The sequence below is a fragment of the Euprymna scolopes genome, chromosome 30, assembly GCF_053919585.1.
Source record: "Euprymna scolopes isolate OS-2025 chromosome 30, ASM5391958v1, whole genome shotgun sequence".
NCBI lineage: Eukaryota > Metazoa > Mollusca > Cephalopoda > Sepiida > Sepiolidae > Euprymna > Euprymna scolopes.
Genome location: NC_136511.1, coordinates 91,582,736 through 91,602,388, shown reverse-complemented (window position 1 = coordinate 91,602,388; position 19,653 = coordinate 91,582,736). Strand labels below are relative to the sequence as shown.

The following is a 19,653-nucleotide window of genomic DNA, read 5'->3' as shown; positions in this document are numbered from 1 at the left end:
TTTAATTGTTATGCCTTTCCATTTCTTGTAGTAAATAATTTTACCAAGAATTCTTCATGTGTTTTGGTTTCGATTATAGCTGAAGGAACTCAATTTATATATACATATATTTTTTTTCTTCATAAGTTTTGGTTTCGGTTTCGATTCAAGTTGATGCACGCAAGCCATGTGGATATATTTTTATTTTTGAAATCAGAAGTTTATAATATATAAGAATGGATCGAAAATTGACTCTTATAGTAATATATACGAAATCTGTATAAATTAAAATATTATATTTAAGCATATTTTACAACCAGGCTATACCGGGCGTCCCTGCTAGCTTAGATATATAGTTTTGCAGTTTTAACAAAAGAACTACAATATTATCAGGGTGTCTCCATTTACGCTGAACATCCACAAAAATGCCAACATCAATATATTACATATGAAAGAGTCCGCTATGGAATTTCCACAGGCCCCGCTAGTTACTAATTATTACTAATTATTACTTAATTATTACTAATTATTACTCAAGTGCAATTTCAAACGTATGCATATTTTCCCTATTATCAATATATTAATGTTAAAATGATTTATGGCAAAAACAACAGAAATGATTTAAAATAAAAAGAAAATTAAAAAATATATTTTAAATGAAAGACAACTCGTTCCTCGTTTAAAGTTACAAATACATTGCATACAGCATAGAAAAACTACATCACATGAAATTGATAATTTGAGCTGAATTCTAAAAAAAGAACCAAACATAAAAAGTAGAGCATAAACATTTTTCTTTTTCAATTCACTAAAGATTAATTGATCATATTAAAAAAAAAGATCAACTGATCACATTAAACAAATATTAACTGATCACATTAAACACTGAAATAACAAAATATACGCACTAGCAATTTATAAACTAATCAAACAACTTCATGCATTTTACTTTTTTCTGCAGATACAAGTCTTTGAATATTGATAAATAAAATGAAATATCTGATACGTTAACGTGCAGAAGAGAATGAAGAAGAAAATGTTCAAATACACATTCAAAATGGCTGATCCATTAAAAAGACATTGCATAACAATAAATAAGTAAATTATAAATTAAATATATTTCTTTTTCTAATACTTGTAAATATTTATAAAAATGTTTGATCAAATTCTAATTTGCTAGAAATTAAATACATTGTAAAAATAACAGAAAATTTGATTTGGGAAACAATCAGAATAATTAAATTGTAAAAGAAAAACGGCTTCTGTTTTATTCAACTGTTATTTTTAAATCATATTTGCTTTAAATTTCAGGACCTAAAATGATATTTTAATCATTTGTTCTGAGATAAAATATGATTACATTAAAAGAAGTGTATATATATATATATATATATATATATATATATATATATATATATATATATATATATATATGATTACATTAAAAGAAGCTTATATATATATAAATATGATTACATTAAAAGAAGTTTCTTTATATATATATATATATATATATATATATATATATATATATATATATATTATTTCGAAACTTCCTCTGGATCAAAATAAAGACGAACCGTCGATGAACACATAACACGGTTTGTTCCTTTTTATTTTTCTATTTTGTCGGAATACTACTTCCATTATTTTCCTCATATATAATCTAATAACATTCTTTTAATGTAATCACATTTTATCACATAACAAATCATTAAAATATCATTTTTGGTCCAAATATTATAAATTATGAAATTTTAAACAAATATATCATTAAAAACAGTTGAGTAAAACAGGCGGCGTTCTTTTTACAATTAAATTTAATATTAGATTTTCCTAATTGTTTCATAGTTAAAAATTTGTTTCCTAATTGTTTACATTTGTGTATCTTTAGTAGCATCAAGGAAAGTTTGTTTTATTTACTTATTTAATTATATATATATATATATTAATTATTTAATCATACACACACATATATATATATAATATGATAAGTAAATAAAATAAACTCTCCTGGATGCTACTACAGATACATAAATTTTAAGTAATTAGGACAAATACTTTATACGATAAAACGAAATTTGATTAAAAACGAGTTTATTAAAAATATAACTAATTGAATATAAATTATTTTACTTTAAAGCATAAAAATCATAATATACTCTATATTGCATATATCTTTACATATCTACAATGCCGAGTATTATCAGATCGCTTTTTTAATGTTAATATCGTTACTAATAAAAAAGATTTAGCAAAAGTTTATACAAATACACACTGACAATAATAAAATTAATGTTTTTTTAATAAAAATATTTTTCACAAAAACAAATATAAAATCAACATGCTTGATAATGGAGAATAATTAGAAATTTAAATAAACACAATTATACAAGTTCCAGACATTTTTAAGTAAAAGTAAATTTGATATCTTCATAATCGTTTGTTCATATATGTATCGATTATATAACTTCTAAATAAAAATAATTTTCGATAACATAATTAGTTCTCTACAAATAAATAAGGTTTATACAATAATAACGTTAGTTATGTACAAGCAAATTATTAGTCCTATACAATAATCTACGTTCTATACAACAATATAAGTTTTATACAATAATATAAGTTCTATATGATAATAATACAATAAGCTATATACAATAATATAATTAATTATATATGATAATATAATTAGTAAAATACAATAATATAATTAGTTCTTTCATGATATAATTATTCTTTAGGATAATATAATTAGTTCTATACCCTAGTGACATTAGTTTCATACATAAATATAGTTTTATAGAAGAATATAATAAGTTCTATGCAGTAATATAATCAATTCTATACAATAATATACAAACTTCTATGCTATAATATAATAAGTTCTATACACCAATATAATTACTTATATACAATAATATAATTACTCATTTGCAATAATAAATTCAGTACGATACAACCATATATGTTCTATACAATAATATAATTAGTACGAGACAGCTACATAATAATTTCTATACAAAACTATAAATTTTACTATACAATCATACAATTAGTTTTACACAATATAAGTTCAATACAATTAGATAATAAGTTCTTTAACATGGCGTTCAAGACAATTATATAATTATTTTTATACAATAATATAATGAGTTTTATACAATATTAAAATAATTTTCATACAATAATGTAATTAGTTTTATTCAATAATATAACTAGTTCTATACAATAATATATTAGTTTTATACAATACTATTATACGTTATATACAACAATATAATAAGTTCAATCCAATAATATGATTAGTTTCATAATATAATAAATTTATTACAAAAATATAATCAGTTTTACACAAAATTATAATAAGTTGTATACAGTAATAAAAACAGTTAAATAGCATAATATAATAAATTCTTTAGAATTATATAATTATTTTTATAAAATTATATAAATAGTTTTATACAATAATATAATTAGTTTTAAACAATAATATAAGTAATTCTATATAATATATATTACTATGTTTATACAACAATAAAAATAGTTCAATACAATAATAAAATAAGTTTTATACAATAATATAATTAGTTCTTTACAACAGTTCTTTACAATTATATAGTTGGTAATATCTAATCTTTCAAATTCTATAGACAAAAGTTCTACGAAATAATATAATTGGTTCTATACAATCATATAATTGGGTCTATACAATCATATAATATATTCTAAAATTAATATGAGTTTGACACAATCATATAATTAGTTTCATACAATCATATAATTGGTTTCATACAATCATATAATTGGCTTCATACAATCATATAATAAATTACACACAATGGTATATGACGTTTTATACAACAATACAATTTGTTCAATACAAATAGATAATACATCTTATACAACTATTTTATTAGTTTTATGCGATAAAATAATAAGTTCTATGCAATAACATAATGCGGTTTATATAATGATATATTACGTTTTATACAATAAAATAACTGGTTCTTTAAAGTAATACCATTAGTTTTATACAATAACATATACAATACAATAATAAAATCAGTTAAATAGCATAATATAATAAATTCTTTACAATTATACAATTAGGTCTATATACAATAATATAATTAAGTCTATGCAATTATACAATTAGGTCTATACAGTCATAAAATACATTCTATACAACAAAATAATTAGATCTCTACACCAAAATAATTAGTTTTATACAATAATAGTATACGTTATATACAAGAATATTATTTGTTCTAATCAATAATATAATTAATTTCATAACATTAGTGTTATACAATATTATAAGTTGTATACAATATTATAAGTTTTGTACAATATTATAAGTTGTATACAATATTATAAGTTGTATACAATATTATAAGTTGTATACAATATTATAAGTTTTGTACAATAATATATATTGTAAGTTTATACAATAATGTTATTAGTTGTTTGCAATCATATTAGTTTTAAAAATAATATAAAAAGTATTATACAATAATATTATGAGTTTTGTAAAATAATACAATTAATTTTATACATGAAAACAGTTTTATACCATAATATAATTAGGGTTATACAACAATATAATTAATTTTATACAATAATAAAATTAGTTCTATACAATAATATTATTAGTTTCACGCAATTAAAAAATTAGTTTCATACAAAAATGTAATTTGTTTTATAAAAGCGTATATAATATGCTCTATACAATAGCATTATACGTTCTGCTCAATAGTACAATTAGTTTAATACAATAGTATAATATGTTCTAAACAATAATATAAAGTTTAGTACAATCATAAAATACGTTCTATACAAAAATATAATCAGTTTTATACAATAATATAATCAGTTCTATACAATATAATTAGTTGTGTTCAATTATATAAGTATTTTATACAATAATATAATTAGATTTCTACAATACTATAATTAGTTCTATACAACAATAAAATTAGTTCTATACAACAATATAATTAGTTCTATACAACAATATTATTAGTTTTGAATAATAATATGATTATCTATTTTTACAATAATATGATTAGTTTTATGCTATAAGTTATCTACAATAATACAGTTAATTCTATTTTATAATATAACTAGTTTTATTCAATAATATAATTAGTTTTATACAATAGTATAATCAGTTTAATATAATAATATTATTAGGTCTATACAATAATATAATTAGTTCTACACAATAACATAATTAGTTCTATGCAATAATATAATAGGTTTTATACAATAATATTACGTCTATACAATAATATGATTATTTTTATACAATAATATTATTAGGTCTATATACAATAGTATAATTAGGTCTATGCAATAATACAATTAGGTCTATACAGTCATATAATACATTCTATACAAACATATGGTAAATTCTATACAAAAATACACAACGTTCGATACATTAATATTATTCGCTTTATAAAATAACTAGCATTTCAGCCAGGCGTTTCCCGGATGTTTGGATGTTTCTGTGTAGCAAAAAAAAAAAAAAAAGTGGTAGTAGGAAGGCAGGCTCGAACCCGTACCGCGAAGGAAGAAAAGAACGGGAAAAAACTTGACGTCTTTGCTGTTACGACCACTGCCAAACCGGAAGTGACGTAGGTTTCACTTAATGCTAGACAATCGAAAAGAGGGGATGACTTTCGAAAATATCGGCGAAAAAAACGACCTCCCCCTGTAGAAAAGTGCCCAGTTAAAGGTGGAGATATTAATGATTTTAGCCAATTTTTCGATATTTGTCGGCTGAAAGGTCGAACTTCAAAATGATACTGATCTTGGTAAAATCTATCGCCTCTCTCGAAAGTTTTAAGCAGACATGCAAACATACATACATACATTCATTTATATATTGGTAACTAAAGATTTTCGACCCAAACAGATTAAAAAGCTTGCCCTATCTCTGAATACCATTTATGTAAAATTTCAAATGTTTAGACCAGAAATTGTCTGAGTAATTTGGTAGAGACCGCAGAGGTCAAATTTTTTTTTTAACTTCGACCCCTATTATGACCCCTTAACATTTATTGTTTAGGGCACAAATCAAGTTATTAAGTTAGATCCATGTTCAAGGAACCTATATCTAAAATTTCAATTGTTTATACCCAAAATTGGCGGAGGAGTTGGTAGAGTTCTCAAAAGTCAAATCGTTGAATTTTGACCCCTTAACCACCAAATTTCCGGCCGAAAACCAATCACAAAGATTTTCCCAAATCTCAGTACTTTGTATATCAAATTTAGGGTCTGAGTTATTGCGTAGGGAAATGTACACACACACACAGACACGTTCACTTTTATAGATATACTAGCAGTTCCGCCTGGCTTTGCTCGGGCCCAATGTACTGTTCATAAGGTTATGTGCATATGTATATATTAAAAAGTGTTAATATGTAAAGTAAGGCCTTTCTGTACAATAGTCTTCCTTAACTACCATAGAGAAATGACAGACAAACATTTTCACTTTATATATATATATATATATATATATATATATATATATATGAGATAAATTGGATGCAATATATAGTAATGATTTCAAAAAGACTCATGCACCACCAACGAGAATCGAAACCATAACGTTCACCTCACAATTTATTTTTCCTCTACCACAATGACTAGACTATGAAAACGTGTTTACTGCAAGGCTAAAAATTAAAATATGAACCAATAGCTACTACATTAAGCATTCGTAATGCTGGCATTCGACCTTCACCTGGCAAATTTTATTTATTTATTTTTTTTCACACTTTTGCACCGATTTTTCCCCGGTAAAACCCAAATATCAAGTTTTGCATGGATTCAAATACCTTATATATGAAGCTTTATGTCTGTAGACCAAAAACTCTAGGAGGAGTTTGGTAGGCAAAATTTATAAAACAAAAATATATACATATACATAAATATATATGGAAACAATTTTGTGTTTACTATAAAATTTTTACGCAAATATTATGCAAGTATAAATCATGTAGAATATCTGCATGAATATAATTACACGTAATAGTTACCTAAAGATGATCATCCCATAAGAAAATCGAAAAAACTAATAGGGAATTAATTTAAATGAATGTTTAAAAGAATATGCAAATTAGCTAGATCCTTTGCTAGTGAATGAACTTCCACAACCCATATATAAGAAAATTGTATTTTCTTTTTAAATAAATCGAAAAAGAACGAATTTTTATCACAAAAGAAAAACGAATTTATAGGCGTATAGATAGTTTGGAACAATCATATCATTATTTTTATACAATCATATAATACGTTCTATACAATAGTATCATACTTTCAATACAATAATATTATTAGTTCGATGCAATAATATAACTCGTTCTATACAATAACATAATTTGTTCTTTACAATTATATAATTTTTTTTACAATATGTGATATGTTCTATTCAATTATATAATTAGCTTTTAAAAATATATTCTTAATTTATACAATAATATGATTAGTTTTATACAAAAATGTAATTAGTTTAATACTATAGTATTATCTATAATATAAATTTCTACAAGGAGGGGGTCACCTATTTCGCCGATATTTTTGAAATTTTTGGATCGACAAGCCTTAATTTAAACCTTCGCCACATCCGGTTTGGCAATGGACACAACGGCAAAGAAGTCACGTTTTTTTTTTTTCAATTTCTTTTTCCCTTTCGCGATACAGATTACAGCCTACCTGCTTACTACTCCTTTTTTTTTTTTTTTTTTTGCTCAACCCACACCTCTAAACACCCGGGCAAGGCCGGGCACCCAGGTAGGTTAGTTATATACGATAATAAAATTAGCTCTATACATTAAGAAAATAAGTTTTGCACAATAATAAATTTTATTTCAATAATAATTATTTTATACAATAATATAAGTTTTATACATACAATATAATTATTTTTTACTTAATAATATAGTTTTCTACAATAATATAATTATTTATATACAATACTTTTATTAGATTATACAATAGCATAATTACTTTCATACAATTATATAGTTTTATACCCTAATGTAGTTTAATGCAATAACATAATTAGTTTTATACAATTATATAGTTTTATACACTAATGTAGTTTAATGCAATAACATAATTAGTTTCATATAATTATATAGTTTTATACACTAATGTAGTTTAATGCAATAACATAATTAGTTTCATATAATTATATAGTTTTATACACGAATGTAGTTTAATGCAATAACATAATTAGTTTCATACAATTATATAGTTTTATACACTAATGTAGTTTAATGCAATAACATAATTAGTTTCATATAAATATATAGTTTTATACACTAATGTAGTTTAATGCAATAACATTAGTTTCATATAATTATATAGTTTTATACACTAATGTAGTTTAATGCAATAAAATAATTAGTTTCATACAATTATATAGTTTTATACACTAATGTAGTTTAATGCAATAACATAATTAGTTTCATATAATTATATAGTTTAATACACTAATGTAGATTAATGCAATAATATAATTAGTTTCATACAATTATATAGTTTTATACACTAATGTAGTTTAATGCACTAACATAATTAGTTTCATACAATTATATAGTTTTATACACTAATGTAGTTTAATGCAATAACATAATTAGTTTCATATAATTATATAGTTTTATACCCTAATGTAGTTTAATGCAATAACATATTAGTTTTATGAAATTATATAGTTTTATACACTAATGTAGATTAATGCAATAACATAATTAGTTTTATACAATCATATAGTTTTATACACTAATGTAGTTTAATGCAATAACATAATTAGTTTTATACAATTATATAGTTTTATACACTAATGTAATTTAATGTAATAACATAATTAGTTGCATACAATTATATAGTTTTATACAATAATATAGTTTAATGCAATAACATAATTAGTCTAAAAAATTATATAGTTTTATACACTAATGTAGTTTAATGCAATAACATAATTAGTTTCATACAATTATATAGTTTTATACACAAATGTAATTTAATGCAATAACATAATTAGTTTCATACAATTATATAGTTTTATACACTAATGTAATGTAATGCAATAACATAATTAGTTTTATACAATTATATAGTTTTATACACTAATGTAATTTAATGCAATAAAATAATTAGTTTCATACAATTATATAGTTTTATACACTAATGTAATTTAATGCAATAACATAATTAGTTTCATACAATTATATAGTTTTATACACTAATGTAATTAAATGTAATAACATAATTAGTTTCATACAATTATATAGTTTTATACACTAATGTAATTTAATGCAATAACATAATTAGTTTTATACAATTATATAGTTTTATACACCAATGTAGTTTTATGCAATAACATAATTAGTTTCATACAATTATATAGTTGTATACACTAACGTAATTTAATGCAATAAAATAATTAGTTTCATACAATTATATAGTTTTATACACTAATGTAGTTTAATGCAATAACATAATTAGTTTCATACAATTATATAGTTTTATACACTAATGTCATTTAATGCAATAACATAATTAGTCTCATACAATTATATAGTTTTATACACTAATGTCGTTTAATGCAATAGCATAATTAGTTTCATACAATTATATAGTTTTATACACTAATGCAATTTAATGCAATAACATAATTAGTTTCATACAATAATATAGTGTTATACACTAATGTAGTTTAATGCAATAACATAATTAGTTTTATACAATTATATAGTCTTATACACTAATGTAATTTAATGCAATAACATAATTAGTTTCATACAATTATATAGTTTTATACACTAATTTAATTTAATGCAATAACATAATTAGTTTCATAAAATTATATAGTTTTATACATTAATGTAGATTAATGCAATAACATAATTAGTTTCATACAATTATATAGTTTTATACACTAATGTAGTTTAATGAAATAACATAATTAGTTTTATAAAATTATATAGTTTTATACACTTATGTAGTTTTATGCAATAACATAATTAGTTTCATACAATTATATAGTTTTATACACTAATGTAATTTAATGAAATAAAATCATTAGTTTCATACAATTATACAGTTTTATACACTAATGTAATTTAATGCAATAACATAATTAGTTTCATACAATTATATAGTTTTATACACTAATGTAGTTTAATGCAATAAAATAATTAGTTTCATACAATCATATAGTTTTATACACTAATGTAATTTAATGCAATAAAATAATTAGTTTCATACAATTATATAGTTTTATATACTAATGTAGTTTAATTCAATAACATAATTTGTTTCATACAATTATATAGTTTTATACACTAATGTAGTTTAATGCAATAACATAATTAGTTTTATAAAATTATATAGTTTTATACACTAATGTAGTTTTATGCAATAACATAATTAGTTTCATACAATTATATAGTTTTATACACTAATGTAGATTAATGCAATAACATAATTAGTTTTATACAATTATATAGTTTTATACACTAATGTAGTTTAATGCAATAATATAATTAGTTTCATAAAATTATATAGTTTTATACACTAATGTAGATTAATGCACTAACATAATTAGTTTCATACAATTATACAGTTTTATACACGAATGTAGTTTAATGCAATAATATAATTAGTTTCATAAAATTATATAGTTTTATACACTAATGTAGATTAATGCACTAACATAATTAGTTTTATACAATCATATAGTTTTATACACTAATGTAGATTAATGCAATAACATAATTTGTTTTATACAATTATATAATTTTATACACTAATGAAGTTTAATGCAATAACATAATTAGTTTCATACAATTATATAGTTTTATACACTAATGTAGTTTAATGCAATAATATAATTAGTTTCATACAATTATATAGTTTTATACACTAATGTAGTTTAATGCAATAACATAATTAGTGTTATGAAATTATATAGTTTTATACACTAATGTAGATTAATGCAATAACATAATTAGTTTCATACAATTATATAGTTTTATACAGTAATGTAATGTAATGCAATAATATAATTAGTTTCATACAATTATATAGTTTTATACACTAATGTAGTTTTATTCAATAACATAATTAGTTTTATAAAATTATATAGTTTTATACACTAATGTAGTTTAATGCAATAACACAATTAGTTTCATACAATTATATAGTTTTATACACTAATGTAGCTTAATGCAATAATATAATTAGTTTCATACAATTATATAGTTTTATACACTAATGTAGTTTAATGCAATAACATAATTAGTTTCATACAATTATATAGTTTTATACACTAATGTAGTGCAATGAAGTAACATAATTAGTTTTATATAATTATATAGTTTTATACACGAATGTAGTTTAATGCAATAACATAATTAGTCTCATACAATTATATAGTTTTATACACTAATGTAGTTTAATGCAATAACATAATTAGTTTCATACAATTATATAGTTTTATACACTAATGTAGTTTAATGCAATAGCATAATTAGTTTTATAAAATTATATAGTTTTATACACTAATGTAGTGTAATGCAATAGCATAATTAGTTTTGTACAATAATATATGTTTCATACAATTATATAATGCTATCTGTCTTACAATATTATACATTATATACAATAATGTAATTTGTTCCGTACAATCATTTATATATGTTTTATTCAATTATATAATTAGTTTTCTACAACAATATAATTTGATCTATAGAATTATTTAATGAGTTCTGTACAATAATATTTAATTAATTCTATATAATAATATAAGTTTTATAAAAATATTATCAGATGTATACAGTAATAAAATACGTTCAAACCAATAATATAGAGTATTATAGATCATTCTATACAATAATATAATTAGTTCTATAAAATAATATAATTAGTTCTATGCAATAATATAATTAGTTACATACAATATCAATAAAATAATATAAGTATGTTTATATCATAATATAATTTCTTCTATACAATAATATAAGTTTTATGCAGAAAATATTGTAAGTTGTATACAATAATATTATTAGTTTTTATAAATAATATAATTCGTAATATGCAATAATACAATTTGTTACATACAATAACCTAATAAATTTTATGGAAAAATATAGTTGGTTTCATACAAAATTATAATTAGTTTTATACAATAGTAAAATTTGCTTTAGACAATAATCAAATTAGTTTAAGAAAATGATATGATTTGTTAGATACTGTAATATTTTTAGTTTTACACAAATTAGTTTAATACGATAAAAATATTTCTATTCAATAATATAATACGTTCTATATAATACTCTAATACGTTCAACACGGTAATATAATAAGTTTCATGATAACATAATAAAATTATTGTTCTATACAATAATATAAAACGTGCTGTACAATAAATTACACTTATTGAAGTTATTTTATAAAATATTGTGATTAGATCAATACAATAATGTTATACGTTTTACAAAATAATATAATTAATTCTAAATACAATATTAATAAGTTTTTATACAATATAAAATTCCTTATATATAATGATATAATTAGCTACATACAAGCATAATATTAGTTTTAGGCAAAATATAGTAAGTTTTATACAATAAAATAAATAGTGTTATAAAATTATAATATTTGTACTATAAAATATATACGTTCTATACAATAATATTATTTGCTCTATACTATAATATAATTTGTTCTATAAAATATTGTATTTAGTATTATGCAATAATATAATTAGTTATTTACAAAATATTATATGTTCTATACAATAATGTAATTAGTTCAATAAAATATATAATTAGATTTACACAATAAAATTACAAGATCTATACAATAATATAATACTTTCTATACAAAAATATAATTAATTATATACACTGGTATACTTACTTTAATACAATAACATTATTAGTTTTATACAATAAATTCATTAGTTTCATACAAAAATAAAATACGTTCCCTACAATAAGTTTTATACATACATTTATACAAAATAAAATAATTGAATTTCTACAACATTATCATTAGATCTATACAAAATTATAATGTATACTATACAAAAATACATACAATAATATAATTAGTTCTTGACAATAAAATAATGAGTTCCATACATTCATGTTATAACTATAATAACTTTTATACAATAATATAGCAATTATACAATAATATAATTAGTTCTATTTAATGATATAATTACTTTTATGCAAAAACATTATTAGTTCTACATAATAATATAATTAATTTTAGACCATAGAAAAAAGTTTTATACAATAATATTATTAGTTTTATACAATAATGTAATACATTCTATACAATAATATAATTAGTTTTATACAATAATAGTATTAGTTCTATACAGCAATGTAATTAGTTCTTTACTGTCGAAAGTATGTTCTAAACAATAATATAACTAGCTCTATACAATTTTATTAGTTTTATACAGTAATATAATTCCTACTATACACTATATTATAAATAATTGTTGTATAGAACAAATTATATTATTGTTTAAAACTAATTGTATTATGTTATTTTATTTTTTTATTAAAACAATTATATAATTATATAATTATACAATAAAATAATAGGTTTTATACAATAATATAATTATACACTAATATAATAAGTTCTATACAATAATATATCTTTAATATAATTAGTTCTATACAAATACTATTTTCTACAGTATTATCATTAGTTTTATATATTTAATTAGCCCTATACAATAAAATAATTAGTTCTGTACAATCATTTTATTGTTTAATGAATAATATAATTAGTTTTTTTACAACAATATAATTATTTTTATACAATAATTTGTTTTCTTTTAAGCAATAATATAATTATATAATTTTTAGCATTAGTATAATTACTTTTATGCAATATTATAATATTAATTCATTATAAATATATAATTATATTTATACAATAGTATAATACCGTCTCAAAAATATAATGGTTAACAGTATGCAATAATATAAATTCTATAATATCAGTAGTTTTATGAAAATATACGTTTTACAGAATAATGCAATTACTTGTAATCAATAATATAAGTTGTATACAATCATATAATACTTTCTATAAAACAATATAAACAGTTTTATACGATCATATAATTACATTTATACAATAACATAATTTGTTTTATTCAAGAATTTAATAACATTTATACAAAAATATAATCAGTTTTAAAAAATAATATAATTAGTTTTATGCAATAATATAAATATTTTTTAAAAATAATATAATACGTTTTATTCTATAATATAATTAATTGCATGCAATAAGATGATTAGATCTATAAAATCATATAACAAATTCAATACAATGAGATAATTAGTTTTATACAACATTATAATTTAAAAAACGACCCTGGTGTCTAACTCTGTCCCGTGGGGAGGCATTGTAAATAGGTACAATAATATAGTTAGTTTCATACGATAATATAAGACGTTCTAAATAATAATAGAATACGTTCTATACAATAATGTAAATAGTTTTAAACAATAATATAATTAGTTATATACAATAACATGATTTGTTTTATTAAACAATATAATTATATTTAAACGATAATATAATTGTTTTTATAAAAAATAAAATAATTTTCATACATAAATATAATACAATTAATTTTAGACAATAATATAATTTGTTCTATACAATAATTTAATTAGTTTTATACATTAGAACAATTAGGTTTATACAATATCATAATAAGCAGATTTTTTTTTTTACACGGTGGTCACCACTTATCAAGGCCCGGAAGCCACTCAGGGATAAGGGTTATTGCAAATACAGTATGTTAGTGTGGAGATTTGATGAAGTGTTTACTTAAGGGGGCGGTTCATTAGGAATTTGTTTACGTTGGACTTGAAGACATCCAAGTTGTAGTCAGGTGGGAAGCAGGCAGACGGAACAGAGTTCCACAGGCGTGCAGTTCTAAGAAAGAAGCTTTGTTCATGGAATCCACGTTTTGATTTAGGCACAGATAAAGAGTGGGGGAAAATTTTCACAGTGGATTCAGCTAGACGGGTGTTTTTCGTGAAAGATTGGCGAGGGGGGGGACCAGAGATTGGAGTTCAGACGAGCACCTGCCATGGAAATAACGATAAAACAAGGATAGGCTCGCAACGTCTCTTCTGTGGGAGAGAGGTTGCAGGGTAGAGAAAAGGGCATCCCCCACTAAGCCACGAAGTCTATTTTGTATTCTGTCAAGGCAGGATAGGCTGTTTTTAGCAACTCCTTCCCAGATATGGCAACAGTATTCCATCCTTGGACGTACTTGGCTTTTATATAGATAGAGAATTGCATCAGTAGTGAGATATCTTCTGGAGCGGTAGAAGGATCCCACCATTTTTCCAGCGACCTTGGCAACAGACTTGATGTACATGTTCATTTCAGATCAGGAGTAAAGGACAAACCCAGAAGAATTATATAATTAGTTTTACATAATAATACAATTAGTTTTATATAATAACATAGTACGTTCTATGCAATCATATAATTAGTTATATATTATAACATAGTACGTTCTATGCAATCATATAATTAGTTTTATATAATAACATAGTACGTTCTATGCAATCATATAATTAGTTTTATATAATAACATAGTACGTTCTATGCAATCATATAATTAGTTTTATATAATAACATAGTACGTTCTATGCAATCATATAATTAGTTTTATACAATAGTGTAATTACTTTTACACAATAATATATAGTTTTATACACTTATATAATACGTTCTGTACAATCATTTAATTAGTTCTATACAATCATATAATAATTTTATACAATCCTATAAGTTCTATAATCTGTTTTGTTCTATACAAAAATATTTTAGTTCTATGCAATAATGTAATTAGTTCTATGCCATAATATTATTAGTACTATTCGATAATATAATTTGTTCAAAACAATAATAAATTAGTTTCATACAATGATGTAAAGAGTTAAAAGTCTGGAAAAATAATGTATGAAATTATATTTAACAAAAACGAAAACTCTTGTTGATGAAATATTTTCAATCTTTTCCTTTGTGATAAAATTACCAACAACAGAATTCAACTGCAATTTATATGACCATAAATTTTGGTAGTCATATACTTGCTGCAAAAATCAAAAGAAAATCATATTTTAGTGGGGTATTTATTAACCAGTAATGCCGAATGATCAAAGACATTGTGTACATATATAACAACGATGTTATATATGAGGTATCGCCTTTGGTAATTTTTAAAACAAACAACAACATTGCAAATTTACCCTATTTTTTTAATTAAATTTCATAGTATATAATGATTCAGAAATATCAAGCCGTGATTCATAAATTGGATTAAAATATGCATGGATTAAACAATATAAACAATAATGTTCAATTAATATTCAAACTTCAACACAACATTTCATATAATAGTTCCTCAAAATTCATGTATTCAAAATTGCACGAAAAATATATGTTAGACACAAGCATGGAAACAAATTCAACTATATTGCTCTAACAGACTTAGGAATAAAGACAAAAACATGTTTTTTCTACAATGATCTAGGCTTATTTTGCAACTAAAAATTTAAATAGCACTTAAAAAATATTTCTATAAAAATGACTGCAATGAAATGAGGGCAAAGGCAAACTAAAATTGGAAACATGATGATAAAGACAAGACAAGTTTAGAAAAGGAAGAGATTGAAAAGAGAACAAGAAAACAACAGCAATTAATCAAGTCCGGCCAGCAACGATTCTAGAAATAAAATAAAAATATCTTGTATATAAATATGTTTATAAACAGGGATAAATAAATGTTCACCAGACAACTGGTCACCATAGAAATAGTAGAAGACAAAAAAAAAAAAATAAAAATAATAATAAAATGCACACAGAAAATAAAAAAAATTGTAATTGTGTTGTGTGCAACGTGGATTGCTGTAGTCGTTAGTGCCGCAAGCAAAAAAGACAAACAAGCAAAAATGTTTGTGCATCTGGCGAATGAAAGACAATAATCATGGATTCATTCTTTGTAGAGATTGTATTATTAGATTGCTAATGAGGTTATTAGTTGGAAGTGACAGGATCACCATTAGTTGGTATTAGTGTTGATGTTAGTACTTTGCTATGGCTACTGTGACAACACATGGCTTCCTCACATGCACAAGGAGCAGTAAGTACTAAAAAGACAATATTAGACTTCATAACTGGATGGAAACAGAGCATTGGGGAGAAATATTTCATCATCATCATCATCATATAATAATAATAATAATAATAATAATAATAATAATAATAATAATAATAATAATAATAATAATAATAATAATAATAATAATAATAATAATAATAATAATAATAATAATAATAATAATAATAATAATAATAATAATAATAATAATAATAATAATAATAATAATAATAATAATAATAATAATAATAATAATAATAATAATAATAATAATAATAATAATAATAATAATAATAATAATAATAATAATAATAATAATAATAATAATAATAATAATAATAATAATAATAATAATAATAATAATAATAATAATAATAATAATAATAATAATAATAATAATAATAATAATAATAATAATAATAATAATAATAATAATAATAATAATAATAATAATAATAATAATAATAATAATAATAATAATAATAATAATAATAATAATAATAATAATAATAATAATAATAATAATAATAATAATAATAATAATAATAATAATAATAATAATAATAATAATAATAATAATAATAATAATAATAATAATAATAATAATAATAATAATAATAATAATAATAATAATAATAATAATAATAATAATAATAATAATAATAATAATAATAATAATAATAATAATAATAATAATAATAATAATAATAATAATAATAATAATAATAATAATAATAATAATAATAATAATAATAATAATAATAATAATAATAATAATAATAATAATATGAACGTTAATCATCACCACGATAAGAAAAGAAATTAACGCGTTGATTCGATATTGGAAAATTGGAAGCTTTTTAGAATGGGCCAGTTTACAATCTGAGTAGCCTTTAAAATCGAGTTAATTTTTTATTTACTGCTTAGTTTTTAAAAAGGCCTGCTTTTCTCTTACATAACTTATTCCTAACCAGCTTATATCTAAGATGATTGGGAGGGGTAGATAATGAAAATAATCATTAAAAAAGGGCAGGAGTAAGGGTTAAAATACTCCAAATTCTATTTTCTATTCTATGTTATGTATTATTGTATTAAATTAGAATAAATAATGTAATTTTTTTATTCTATTTTGTTATATTTTAAAGAATTTACTACAAAAGCATTTCGTGATATAATTTTATGAGATTTTAGAGTATATTATAATATTCCTTTTTAGTTGAGAAAAATAACAATCAAACTGGGGCTAGTAATTTTTCAATCCAGCTTTGAAGTGCTTAATAAAGGGCTTAGTAGTGATTTACATCTGAACAGGTGTGAAATGAAACAATTTAAGGGAAAAGGGTTGAAATAGGTGTACAGAATTATACAATAAATGATAAACATCAAATGACTTTCGAAATATTAAATATTAATAAAACAATTTAAACTGAAATTATAATGGGAACATCCAGTGCAATAGAAATAGAAAATATCAATTGTCCTTGAAAACATTAGGACAGGTTGGTGATGGTCAGGTGTGCAAAGGATGAAAAAAATAAAAGAAATAAACTTAATATTAGATAATTTGAAATAGATAAGAGTTGGGCAGGGTTGTTTTTCTAGTAATAATAGTAGTAGTAGCACTAGTAGTAGCAGTAGTTATTGTGCATGAGTTTGTAATTTTTTGTTGGTTGTTTGGTTTATATTCTAATTAGTGCTAAGTACAAAACTCGTTTGACACCTGTTATCGACAGGATGTTTCCAGGATGTCTTTTTTGTGGAACGGGAGCTTGGAGAAAAGCCAGACTGGCGTGGGGTGGCAGAAGCTGATGACAGTAAAGCGCTATCTTGCGAGGAGCAGGTAGGGTCCACATTTGCGCAGCTCTCCGATGATCTAAGACAATGAGAGGGACGAAAGAAAGAAAGAAAGAAAAAAAAAAAAAGAAAAAGAGAGAGTTTATTTTCACGCAGGTTCAATAATAATTTTACATACATAACATAACAATTGGAATAAGGCACATTACACTGCATAAAGACACTTCCAGCGGCCGATAACACATTTCCAGCGGCCGGCCTTTAACTAACCAGACAATGATTATTCAACCTGATTCAAAGAAACATTCAAAAGTAGTTCAAAATAGATTTCTTATTTGGAATGTTTATTGAAATTGCTTTCCTTTTGTTGCCATATGCTATAATCGAGATATATCTTAATAGGCTATCACATCTAACTGTTATTCCTTCTAGTTTTACCTGAATTAGCTTCCAGCTATATTCAACCAAATGTGTTGTTGGTTTGAGCTACATTTAAACAAATATGTTATCAGTTTAAGTAACATCAAACGAAATATTCCATCCGTTTTATTTATATCCAACCAAATATCATATTATATCCTTTTTGAAGTATATCAACTCTGCTGTGAGAAAGCTTTGATTTAAAATTATAACCACAT

At 22.0% G+C, this 19,653-nt stretch overlaps 1 protein-coding gene across 13 annotated transcripts in view; it reads right to left on the bottom strand.

Annotated features, from left to right (window-relative positions):
* Window positions 1-19,653, bottom strand: part of LOC145254565 (dual specificity calcium/calmodulin-dependent 3',5'-cyclic nucleotide phosphodiesterase 1A-like) — a 1,571,136-nt gene that overhangs the window by 400,054 nt on the left and 1,151,429 nt on the right. For 8 of the 13 annotated variants that reach the window (XM_080113160.1, XM_080113150.1, XM_080113153.1 and 5 more), the window contains one exon: window positions 18,942-19,094. The exons of the other annotated variants lie outside the window; for them this stretch is intronic. In XM_080113160.1, coding sequence (XP_079969286.1) covers window positions 18,942-19,094 — 153 coding nt within the window. The remainder of the gene's footprint in view (window positions 1-18,941; window positions 19,095-19,653) is intronic. 13 annotated transcript variants of the gene reach the window in all.